General features: G+C 42.2%; 2 protein-coding genes across 2 annotated transcripts; one reads left to right on the top strand and one right to left on the bottom strand.

The window, feature by feature from the left end:
* Nucleotides 1-638: 638 nt before the first annotated feature.
* On the bottom strand, nt 639-5,681 carry CCDC173 (coiled-coil domain containing 173). The gene is made up of 8 exons (XM_030454586.1): nt 5,631-5,681; nt 5,172-5,345; nt 4,884-5,077; nt 3,949-4,105; nt 2,845-2,984; nt 1,821-2,013; nt 1,332-1,496; nt 639-827 (listed from the first exon to the last, which is right to left on the bottom strand). Exons 1-8 carry the CDS (start codon nt 5,679-5,681, stop codon nt 639-641), a joined length of 1,263 nt encoding a protein of 420 aa, XP_030310446.1.
* Nucleotides 5,682-6,557: 876 nt separating this feature from the next.
* On the top strand, nt 6,558-8,707 carry PHOSPHO2 (phosphatase, orphan 2). The gene is made up of 2 exons (XM_030454336.1): nt 6,558-6,893; nt 7,004-8,707. Exon 2 carries the CDS (start codon nt 7,528-7,530, stop codon nt 8,251-8,253), a length of 726 nt encoding a protein of 241 aa, XP_030310196.1. The 5' UTR covers nt 6,558-6,893; nt 7,004-7,527; the 3' UTR covers nt 8,254-8,707.
* Nucleotides 8,708-12,072: the final 3,365 nt, after the last annotated feature.

The raw sequence follows: 12,072 nt of genomic DNA on the forward strand, positions 1-12,072 counted from the left end.
GTAGTTGCAAAATGCTGTAAGAACTGCAGTAGCATAACTTCTAATTTTCACATTTATTATTTTTTTTTCTTCCTCTGTAGATTCTATAAAGTTGTTTTATTTCTGTTATTGGAAATACTTAACTGGAAGTGGGCTAGTGAAAAATGTGACCCTTTTGCTCTGGGAATTCATATTCTAGCTCTGAAAATTCTGGGACTGTGGATTTTTACAATAATGAATAAAAAAATGTAGCAGTAATAGTTTTTGGATGGAATGGTCAATTATGTATCAGTGGTCAATTATGTATCATGCATTCCTGTCTCAAGTTGAATAACTTTCATGAAATACAAGCTGGGTATTTTTCAGAATATAAGCAGTTCTCTGGAAATATTTTTTTTTCAAACAGACTTCCAGATTCATGGCATATATTTCATACAGATAATTTACAGTTTAATTCTGCCCATAAGGTTCAAAGAAATTTTTTTTGTACTACGTGAAAACTATTCCTGCCTTCTCTTTCATGATAGTCTCAGTACTATTTCATGTGTCTAACTTCTTGAGCAGTAGTGCAGCTACAGCAGGGTAACTGATTCCCAGCACCATTTTGTGCTTGAAAACTAGTGTTTAATCTTTGTCTTCCTCTGGAAAATGGCTGTGTCCTAGTCCTCTTCCATTTTGGATGCTTTGAGAAGAGGATAAAGATGATGTGTAGCCTTGGACTCTGATTCAATAACTTCCTTTGCATAGCTTTGAAATTCACGCTCCTTACAGAGTGCAATAGCCTCTCTCTGAGTTTCGTAGTCCAAGTCTGCTTGTTTTTCCTGCTGTTTTTTGGCCTGCTTTTCAGCCTGATGAAGAAAGGGAATAACAAAGCTTAGTATTTCTTTCACAAAATAGCTGTCCCCTAAAGCTTAGAGAGGGTACAAGTTTACAGGAGATCTGCAGTGATGCTAGGGATACTTGGCAAATACCATCCTCCCCCCTTCTCTCCCCTGCTGTACCTTCCACAAAACAGAACATTAAATATCTGAGTGAAGATCAGCATCGGATGCTGCTATTGGGTAACCTCCCCAGAGGGCAGCAGTGTTACGTAATGACACAGAACAGGATCTGATTTGTCATTGCAAACCGCCCTTGATTTCCAGCACTGCCCTAAGAGAAGACCAGTCTCTAACACCAGCATATGCAGAGCATATATAATTAAAAAAAACAAAACAAAAAAAAGAACAAAACCCAAAATCAAACTAAAAACCTCAAACAAAACACAGCAAACCCCTTCCCTCCTGTCAGGCAGGAGTTAGGGCTGTTGGTTTAGATGCATATTTCTGAAGGGGTTGACAGGTTCTATTTACCATTTGCTGGATCAGAATTTCCTGCACTTCCATGCTTGCGTTGTGTTGTTTTTGTTTCTTGGCTTTTTCCTTTTCCAGGTAGATGCGGTACTTTTCCGTTATCTCATCACGTTCTTTTTTACCCTCTGCTTTTTCCTCTCTCTCCTTTTCCTCTTTCCTCTTCATCTGTATTTCACAAAACACACAAAAAGTTGGCAAAGGAGATAACCTGCTAGCTTGGAAGTCCTGTCTCCCATCAGAAGCATCCCTGTATCAGTGCTCTGATAAGCACGGTCATTGTGGGTGGCCAGTGTCCAGGCCCAGGGTATTCAGCAGCCCTGGCAGATGTGTCCCCAACACGGAAGTGGGAGTGGGAGAAAAGACCCCAGGAAAGGTGTCAGTAGGCCTGATGAAGCATGCCCACCTAAGGCACCAGAGCCATCACCTGTGGATCTGGGCCAGGCTTTTCATCTGGAGTAAGCAGGAATAAGAACAGGCTAGGTTTCTTACCACAGTGGCTCTGTATTCAGCAATAGATTCAATGGCTGCTTTTTCTTTTGCTTCTTTCTCTTCGCGTTTTTTTATTTCTTCAGCTTCTTTTTTTGCAACATCTTTAGCAAAACTGTCATCTTCCTTCTTTAATACCTCATTCATTTGTGCAGCTAACTGGTTAACCATTTTGTCCTGACGTTCCTGCCGTACTCTGCAGAGGAACATGAGCTACCATAACAAACCAGGGTACACGCCTGGCTCTACATGAAGCATTACTGGTACCAAACTCAGCAATCCTGCTTCTAGTATTCTCTTGCCACACGGAGTAGCCCACTCACCCAACTCTTTGATCTCCTGGTGTTCCTCCTGTTTTATTTATTTCTTTAATTACCTGATTTAGCAAATACATGCTTTCTGTATTGTTGTAACACTAGCTTTCTGTTGCAATAATGAGCTGGATCCTCTGGGGAGGGGGGAGTCTACGTAGCATTTTGCCATCAGGGTAGAAGAGTGTTGGGAGTATTGGCCAGAAGCAGGAAGGAAACTCTTAGACTGGACCCATGGTATCATCATGCAATACCCTCAATGTTAAACTGATAACACCTTCCCCTAATAATAACCTGATATAACGCAGGTGTTCGGTTTAGAAGTCAAATTATTTTTCTTGATCAGACTCAGGGAAATACAGCAAATGCCAAAAAAATACTTTTGTGAAGCATTTTAATTGTCTAATTTTTGAGGAGATGGAGGCTTGGCAGGACGTGGAAAATCACTGTTTTCAACACAGTAATGTGGAGCTTTGCTCCTCTGTCAGTATTTGCACCTTGAAAGGCAAAGAGATCTCTTCCTCCCACCCCACACCTATTACTAAGGAACCTGTGAAAGTTTTTCCTTTTTCTCCTGAATTCCCTACTCCCTGTAAGTACAATTTCATTTTTAGAATAACTATGGCTTGTGTTACATCATCAGTCTAAATGATCTGAAAATGACTACAGAATATTTTTTAGTTTATTTAGAGTTTATATTCTAGCTGTGTACCTACCTACGCATTTCGGCTTCTTTCTCTTTTACCATCTTGGCAATGCTTTCCTTTGCTTTAAAATAAGCGTTGATCCGATCATCTTCTTCCATTTGCTTTTGTTCCTCTATGGCTTTGAGTATTTTCTGGTTAGCTAAGTGCTCCTGTGTGGACAAAATGGTCCTGATACAGCAAATGAAGTTTAGGAAATCTGGGCCTGGGGTAGCAACTTAAAAGAATCACTTTGTGTTTCCATCAGAGAGAAGAGAGCAAAGGGATTCTCAGTACTTTGACTTACTTCTGTCTCCCTGTTCAAACATGCATGAAGAGGAGATAGTAAATATAAGGAAGGAGACAGGGAACTGAGCATCAACCAGATGCTTCTCTAGCAAGACAAATTGCTTTGCAAGGCAGTGAGCATTATCCCTGGCTCTAACTCACACGGGTGGGAGAGGAGGACATTGAGAAGAATGGGACTAGTCAGTCCCCGCCAATGCTTTCGCAGGCTGTGCTGCTTCTGGACCACATCATCCAAAACTACCCCAGTCTGAGAGCTTAATCCAAGTCATAGTGGAAGAGCAACTTTCTGTAATTTTATGTAAACTGCCAACTGTCTTTTGCATGCTGGCCAGAACTGTTATGAGGCATTTCTAGTTTGCATTTAGCAAGATGCCTTTAAAGATGAAGAGAAAAGGCAGCAGGTCTTGACTACATTTCTAAACCTCTCCAATCATAAGGGGAAAGCCAAGTTAAAAAGATACTGTTATGTCTCAGGCTAGCAAATTAAAATGGGCTTAAACCAACAGGTATGTGGAACTTAATTCCAGTTCTTAGGAGAGAATATTCCCTGATCTCTACAGCAGACTTTTTAATCATAGACCAGTCAAAGCATCAAGTGCCTGTGTCCCTTCAGACAAGAGAAGGCATCTGCCTCCAAGAGGCAAAAGCACAGAGGAAGGACATGGTCTGCAACTGGAAGGTAGGCATATAATCCAATGTTACTGAAGCTGTCAGTAACCTCCTGTTGCCAGTAGGCCCATTTGGATATACAAATGCTATATCCAGCTTTTCATTCCAGGCAGCTAAGGTGAAAAAGCATTTTGAACTCTCTGCTTTCCTGTTACTTACATGATGCAGCCTCTGGTGTTCAACTTTTGCCTCCTTTTTCTTTTCCATTTTTCTCTGAATTTCCTTTTGGTACAACTGGTACAATCTCTGTATTTGTTCCCCTTCTCTTTTGTCTTCTTGCTTGGCCAGATCTGCCTGATGCTCATGCTCCTTTATTCTGAATCAAGAAAAGGAGTTAAACAAATGGGCTAGGGATTGCATGAAGTAACAAAGAGATCTGTGGTAACAAGTTTAATCTGGACGACCTGTAAGCACCATTGCATTCAACATTTTGGTCCATCTCTACAGCATTCTCAGTGAACAGAATTTCCCCACCATATCTGTGCTTCTCCTTTCTGTGCATGCAGGCAACAGTGTAAACTGGTAGACTCTGTCCTGAGTTCAATAAGGGCATATGTGTGACCCCTGAAATATGTCAGACCAGACTTTGAACCCTTCCTCTGCTCCAGAAGATTTGATTTCTTCTATCAGACCACCAGAGCCAATCCTATCAATACCACTGGAAACCCCTCATAAGGTTTCTGTGAGAGCTGAGAGAAGGAATGGAGGTGGCAGTGATGCATTCTCGTGATGCATTCTCTGGAATCAAATAATGAGCAATTGGAAAACCTGTTTTAACCTTTTCTGTTTCTGGGAACAAAACTGAGTTAAAATATATTTTCAGTAACAACTTTTGAATAGTGATTTGACTAAAAATTGATGCCTACCAGAGGCAATTTTACATGCAGACTGTTGGCAAATAAAAGTCATTGCAAATCATGGCTTTTCCCTTTTGTGCAAGGTCTTCTGTGGTACTGTGAATTTTTCTTTTTAAGCACCATACTTGTGAATCAAATTGTTAGTAAAATTCTGTAAAAACATTATAGAATGTATTTGTAAGAAGAAAGTTTAAATGCATAATAAAGTAGGATTACTTTTGGTTAATTATTGCTTACTGTTCTAGTTGATATCTGCGCAGTGCCTGTTGATTCAGATAATGTTGATGTGCCTTTTCTTTTTCCCTGGAAATAGCTTCTGTATCTTTATGTTCTATTTCTTTATTCTTCTTTTTGTTAACATCTGACTTTAACTTTTTCAATTCAACTTGAGCATCTCTTTCTCTTAGGACCTCAGAAAGTAGAAATGCATTCTGCAAGATAACATTTAAATTAATTTGCATGCTCAGAAGTATTTAAAGAAATTCAGTACAATTTGAATTTTAAAAATTTAAGTTGTCAACAAACATGGAATGCTTTCACTCTGTCATTCTGATGGAATAGGTAGGTTTTCGCACGATCAAGAACCTCCTTCCGTTTTCCTGCTTGGAACTGTGCTTCTTCCAAATCAAGTAACTTCCTTTTTTCCTCTTCCTTTTCTTCACGTAACTGTTTGGCTTTAAGCTTCTGTTGTACCAGGTTCTACAATGCAGACAAAATTGGAAAACTCATCTAAGGCACAAAGATTAAAGACATAGATCTGAAGGTGATGTGCTCAATGTTTGCTGTTTTTTTTAAATTTTGTGTTTTAGCTTTAATTAAAAAAAAAAAAAGTTTATATTAGATGTTAAATTACTTAAATGGAGTTTAGCTAAAAATACATATTTGAAAACAAGTGTTAAAGAAAGGGAGTACAGCTAGAAATGCAGTGGTTTTGCATATGTATAGGAATGAATTGCTCAGTTCACACACCTATCCTGTACTCACAGTGATGGTATTGGGCCAGTCTTTCACAGCAGCTTTGGAGCGTAAGCGCATCTCTTCCCGTTCTTTCTGCTCAGCGAGGACGCGTGCTGCTTCTCTACTTCTGCTGTCAAGACTGTCCTGAATCCTTTCCCATTCTGCTTTTGGCAATACAATTACCTGATTAAGATCAACTTCAATTGGAAGAAAATACCCATCTAGAACGTTGCTTTCTTCCAAATGATGTGGTGCTATGCAGAGGGAAGAAGAGATACTGAAGTTATTTGATATCAGAAAATCCTGTATTCAAACCTATATTAGGATTTTAATTTTTACATAGTAACATAACCACTATTCTTAATATTAGCTACTCAGAGCTAAGATCTATAACTGTGGCTGGTGCACGCACTTGGGCTGTATCTGACTTAGTGGCTTGTATGTCTTGTATGGCTTGTATGTTCTTGCCTGCTTGTGTGTGCCCAGATTTGGCTTGTGGGGACACTTTCCAGGCAGTGCTTGGGCATGATTCTGAGATCAGCAGGGACCAGGGAGCATTCCCAAAAGGGGAGAAGGAATATTGGGAAAGCCATTCCACTGGCTGGTTGAGGCAGCTGTTTGGGCACAGACTGAAGCTGCTAAGAACATGTGACGAGGAACAGCTCCTACAGCCTCCCGGAGCCCTGTGCATGGAGGCGGTGCGGATACAGCCAGGCGCTGCCACCCCGTGTCCCGGTGCCCTCCTCGGGGCCGCCCTACTCACGTCCGAGCTGCTGCCCTCTCCGGCGGGGCCCCCCGGGCCTGCCCGCAGCCATGGCCCCGGCACACCGGGGTTGTGTACGCGCGCCGCTGCCGGGCAACCCGGCGGGGGGGGAGTCACGTGACGGCGCGTCCTGGAGTCACGTGGCGAGCGGCGGGAGCCGGAAGGGCGCGGAGGGGCTTGAGGAGGGGTGGGCATCGGTCCGGCCGTGTTTGGGTCTGCTCGGTTCCGCTCCGACCCCTTCCCTCACGGACTTTCGGCCCGCTGCCGAGATCCCCGTGCCCTCGCGTTGCGGTCTCCCGGTTTCCCCCGGCTCCACCGGCTCCGCCTGAGTCTCCGGTGCCGCCGCCGGGCCGGCAGCTCTGCTCTCCCCGCGGCGCGGTGGCTGAGCCCCCGGCGGGAGGCGGCGGAGGTTGTCAGGGGGGCTGCGCCGTGGCTGCGCGGCCTGCGGACCTCCCGGGACTGAGGGAACGGCGGTGCTCGTGTGTGAGGACGTCTCCGTGAAGAGACGGCGTCAGCTCCCAGATGAGGTGATTCGGAATTCCAGGGATTTCCGTAGGCCAGAGGTGCGCTGCAGGTACCGAACCTGCAGGAGTACAGCAAGAAGACCGAGTTTTTATTTATGTTTGGTTTTTTTCAGATCCGCAAATGGCAATATTTCTTTTTGTTGGCTTGGTGTGTCCGTGTTAAAAAGACTGGCTCCAGCTCTTCAGTAGCAGTTTCCTTTTGAAATACCTCTTACGGTGGTTTGTCAGGACAACCCCAGTTTGGTTGCACTGGCAGGTGATAAAGGAGACTTTTAGAACCTTTGGTCATACTGATGATGCATGGGTACTGGAAGACTGATTCTGGTATCAAGTATCAGTAAGTGTGCAGCATCAGTTTAGGTAGTTTCACATTGTCTATTTTAAACAAAGGTGTGATACTGAACTAGAACTTTGACCTTTGCAGAATGATGTGGGGTTTTTTTTAGCTTCAGCACAACTTCCCATAGTAGTAATGGCCATAAACAGTTTACTTGGTTTAGATATTTGTCCTAATGCTTCCTTTTCCTGCAGAAGTTTTCTCTCCTGAACACAAGATCAGGGTAGGAATTCATTAGTCTTGTATACATAAAGGATTCTGGTTTTGTTTGCTTGTGTTGAAAACTAGTTTCTGACAGCTATGAAATTGCTGTTGGTTTTTGATTTTGACCATACAATCATAGATGGAAATAGTGATACCTGGATTGTGAAATGTGCTCCTGAGAAAAAACTTCCTAATGGATTAAGGAACTCCTACCAACCAGGGCACTGGACAGACTACATGGGCAGAGTCTTTGTCTACTTGGGAGACAATGGTGTCAAAGAAGATGAGATGAAAAAAACTATGACAACAATTCCTTTCACTGTGGGAATGGTAGATCTGCTGGGTTTTATTGGTGAGAACAAAGAGTTGTTTGACTGCATAATTGTTTCAGATTCTAATACAGTATTTATTGACTGGATTTTGAAAGCTGCTGACTTCCACAAGGTGTTTGATGAAGTGTTTACAAACCCTGCAGCATTCAGCAGTACTGGCTATCTTACTGTACAGAACTTCCATGCTCACCACTGTGCAGAGTGCCCTAAAAACCTTTGCAAAAGGAAAGTTTTAAAAGAATTTCTAGAAAAACAGTTAGAGCAGGGAGTAAGTTACGCACAAATTGTATATATAGGTGATGGTGGGAATGACTTATGTCCAGTAATGTTTTTGAAGAAGGGTGATATCGCTATGCCCAGGAAGGGATACACCTTGGAGAAGAAAATTTCTCAGCTGGCCCAAGAGCTCTGTCCTGTGGAGTGTTCTGTTCTGGTCTGGTCATCTGCTATTGACATTATGTCTTATCTAAAAGTGCTTATAAAGAAATAATACAAATGATAAAAGGAAACTAATATATTTTATCTTCCTGGGAGAGAATAACTCAGTGCGTATAAAAGTGCAAAATTGTAAAATTGGGCTGTTTTATGAACTTATGTTTTTTAAACACAATCTTGAACTATTTGTGTTCGAAAGTGAAGTTACCAGCATAGTACACATTCCAACATAAGTGGGACTGTAAGAGACAGTGCCTTTATTCTTAAGTCTCCCTCCTCCCTTCCCAGCCTTTACTGACTTCTGTTCCACATGCTTAGAGGAAGGAGCAGGATTAGAATACAAAAGAATGAAATTCTACATTAGGTACTAGGAGCATGCTTCTGGAACTGTTGGCATTTTTACCTCTTAGGTCAGGATAAATAAAAATTTTAAAAATTATTTGGTATGCTAGTGATCTTGTTTGATGTCAAGATGCATTTATATTTTCAGTATGAATGAATATATGAAATATTTTACCAAATAACTTTTTAATAGTTTGTATTATCTTGTATTGTAAAGACAATAAAAGTTACTGCCAGTGACAGAAGCAACACACCTGATTTGTGTAATGTATTCTGCTGTGTAATGTATTCAGGCACTTTCTTGTAAGGGCATGGGGTGAGTGAACACAAGTTTAAGTATCAACCTTTTGAGAACACCTTGATTTATTTTGTCAATCAGATCTCTTATTTTCTGGAGAGCAGTAAGGATCTTGCTGTTCTGTTTAAAGAAAAGTCACTTGCCCATTTTCTTGACTACTGCCCTGACAGAGTGCTGCTGCCATGGTGTCTAGAGATAACATGGTTTGATCATGGTTTGATCTTCCATGCTGACAGCTCTCAGTCAGCCTGGTGCTTTTCCTTGCTGGGCTTCTGCTGCAATGCACAGGCCCATAGAATGGTCTGTATGTATAAAATCATGTTGACAGTGATGCTTCTTACTCCGTCTCATCCATACATTTCTTGAGGCTGGAAGGGAACTGCTACTTTTTAGCAGAAGTGTTCTGTCTTTCAGTAGTTCAAGGAATTTTTAGTGAACATGCAGTCTTTACCACTCAAAGTGAGATGAGCCCTGAGAGTTGTGCTGTGCATATAGACATATTAAAAACAGATCTCATTAAATAATGTATTTTCATGCCAAATCTTTTCCTTCTTGGAGTGCCACTAAAGGCTATTGAGCTGATGTCTGTTTTAGCTTTCAAGTGCCTCAATAACTTGAAAAGTTAGTCCAACTGGTTACAAAAGTCTGAGGTATAGTTCAGCAGCCCACAAGTGCTGTAGCCGTCTTCCTGTTTTCTGTGCAGCATTGTTCTCATTTTCTTGCCAACATTTGATGATGCCACTACCTTCTTTTTCTCAGCTGTAAGAGTTTTACAAGTAGTCCTGCCTTTTTTCAGGCTGATAATGTATATAAATTAAGATTTCCTTTGTTTACTTCCTTGTAAATGGTCCTGGCGTTAGCTATTTACCTATCTGAATAAATTGTAGAAGTCTTTGAGCAGTCTGTTACCTAAAGATGTCCGGAAAAATATACTCAGGTTCTTAGGAGCACTGCTTTAAAGATGGATATTTGATAAATGCTTGAAATGTCTGTATGGGAGATCTTACCCTATTGTCTCATGCAAGGGTATGAAGACAGCATTTGAAGAACTGCTTGGTCTCAGGTTGTGACAGTTTTAAGTTGTCTGATTTACAGCTCATACGAAGGAATGGTAATGGCTGTTGCATAGTGTAATTTTGTAAGGTTGTTTTTTTTTTCTTTAAGATTTTTGTCTTCTTCATTCTATATGTGCTGCTGAATGTTCCAGATTCTGTGCTGGTCTCTTAGCTTATCAGAACTTAATTGTGAAGGCAGCTTCCTTGCAGTTTTTCCACAGATCTCAGTTACTGCTTACCTATAAACAAAGGAAAAAATAGTATATAAATAATTATTTGTTCTGGGGAGTTTTTTGTTTGTTTGGTTTGCTTTTTTTTTATTATATTAACTATGTTATTTTATCCTTAAGGAACCTACCTTTTAGCTTGCTGTGAGAGTGAGAAATCTATCTTCATGCTCAAAAGGGTGTGGTTTTTTTGTGGTTTTGATGAAAGCACTGAAGTGAGAGTTGAGAGTAGATTAAGCAAAGTAGACTATTTGAAATATTAGCAATTACGATCTAATCACTTCAAGAAGATGATAGAGCTGATGCTATTTGCTAGACAAGGTGCACATTGGAGACAGAAGAAATCCTTCCATTCTAATATGAGGTCTTGGGTTTGTTTTTTTCTTTTTGATAAAAGAGAACTTTTCTGAAGCAGCATGTTTTCCAATTTTTTCCACATTGGGGTATAAGGGAAGGAAGATAAGTATCTCTAAAGGGTGAAGCTGTTTGGGTTTTTGGTTTTTGTTTGTTTGTTTGTTTGTTTACCCAGCCAAAAGAGAAAGGGAGAAGGTCCTTGAAGGGGACACACATTTAGTACTTGGTGCTGCTGGCCTCCAGAGCTGCTGGTAGTTGAAGTCAACATGCTCTCTGGGAAGGAGATGACTTAGATAAAGATGTTATGAAAATAAATGCATGAAGGTGTATGTATGGGGGAAATTTTCTGTATGGTACTGCTATTGTACACGAGCTACCATGAAGAGTACTTGGCCTTAGTGTTGTGTGCTAGTAGGATGGCCAAGACTTGGGAGAAGTTTCTGCTTGTCCATAGGAGGCTGATGAAATGGAAAAGTGCAAAACCACAGCAAAACAAAGCTGTTGGCATGGGGATATATAAACAGACTCAGGCCCATACAAGGGAATGTTCCAGAGAAAGAGAGGGAGTGAGTTATGTAGCTGGGGGACTGGCCCAGGTCAGAGGTACAGGGCTACTGCTGATTCCTGGGTTATACCACAAAACTCCACATTCATAGGTTAACAACTTATCAAAGAGTGGCTGAAAAACCGAAGGCAAAGATGTGTAAACGGTTTGCTGTTTTTTGCTTGGACCAGCTTATTTCTGTCTCATGTTACTATGTAAAGGCCAAGGGCAAGCTTGAGTCCTGTTGCATAGTTAGCATGTGAGGAAGGATGGATACACATGTCTGTGTACACTTTCCAGTTCAGATTCCACCTTTAGTTCATGCTTCTGATGGGCACCATGGAAAAAAAGAAAAATTATTTTTAATCTGTGTAGAGCAAGAGTTTTCCTAATTTCTCCTTTGGCACTTAGCTGACAATAACTAATGCCCACCTCCTTTTGGCAGGGTAGGTGGCTGCCAGTACTTTCAGTCCAGGAGAGCTCTGGCAGGGCAGGGCAGCGCTGCTGGATGCAGGGGATCCAAACCCTGCTGCAGGTGAAGGAGGAAGCAAAGCTGCTTAAACCCGGAGGATGCTGTGTTTCAAACACTTTTAAAGGTCTCCATTGCAGAAAATGTTTTGCTAGCAGAGAAGAAAAATATTTCAATGGTGATCTACGTTTTCAGAAGTGGTAAAAGCCAATTTGACCTTCTTTCTGTGTTATCTGCTTATAGTTTGCCAGCCTAGTGTGACTGTCCTTTGAACCCTGCCAGGTTCAGGTGTTCGAGGAGAGGTCCGGACGCCCCTTCTCGAGTGCTGGATCGGGGAGGCCCCCGGAGCCCGCCCCAGCACGGCTGCTCCGATCCACGGCTGATCCGTGGATCACCCTCAGCGGCAGCCCGAGCGCCCTGGCTTTGTTGTAAGGCTGAGTGTCACCAAGCTGGTGGCTTTCCCCTGCATCTGCGGCCAGGCCTTCTGTCATCATCGCTGTCAGCCCCTGACCCCCTGCCCCGGGGGCGGGGAGCTCCAGGGCAGCGACACGGGCGGGAGTTGCCGCGGGGCGGGGGCCGGGTCCC

Source organism: Calypte anna, chromosome 7, assembly GCF_003957555.1.
Source record: "Calypte anna isolate BGI_N300 chromosome 7, bCalAnn1_v1.p, whole genome shotgun sequence".
Lineage (NCBI taxonomy): Eukaryota > Metazoa > Chordata > Aves > Apodiformes > Trochilidae > Calypte > Calypte anna.

Bases quoted from the DNA above. Each gene is read 5' to 3' on its own strand.
- CCDC173 (XM_030454586.1), bottom strand. From the start codon at position 5,681: ATGCGCTTACGCTCCAAAGCTGCTGTGAAAGACTGGCCCAATACCATC. The intron at 2,985-3,948 runs GTAAGTAACAGG...TTGTCCACACAG, and splicing joins AACACCAGAGGCTGCATCAT to GAGCACTTAGCTAACCAGAA. The intron at 2,014-2,844 runs GTAGGTACACAG...GTTCCTCTGCAG, and splicing joins AAAGAAGCCGAAATGCGTAG to AGTACGGCAGGAACGTCAGG.
- PHOSPHO2 (XM_030454336.1), top strand. From the start codon at position 7,528: ATGAAATTGCTGTTGGTTTTTGATTTTGACCATACAATCATAGATGGA.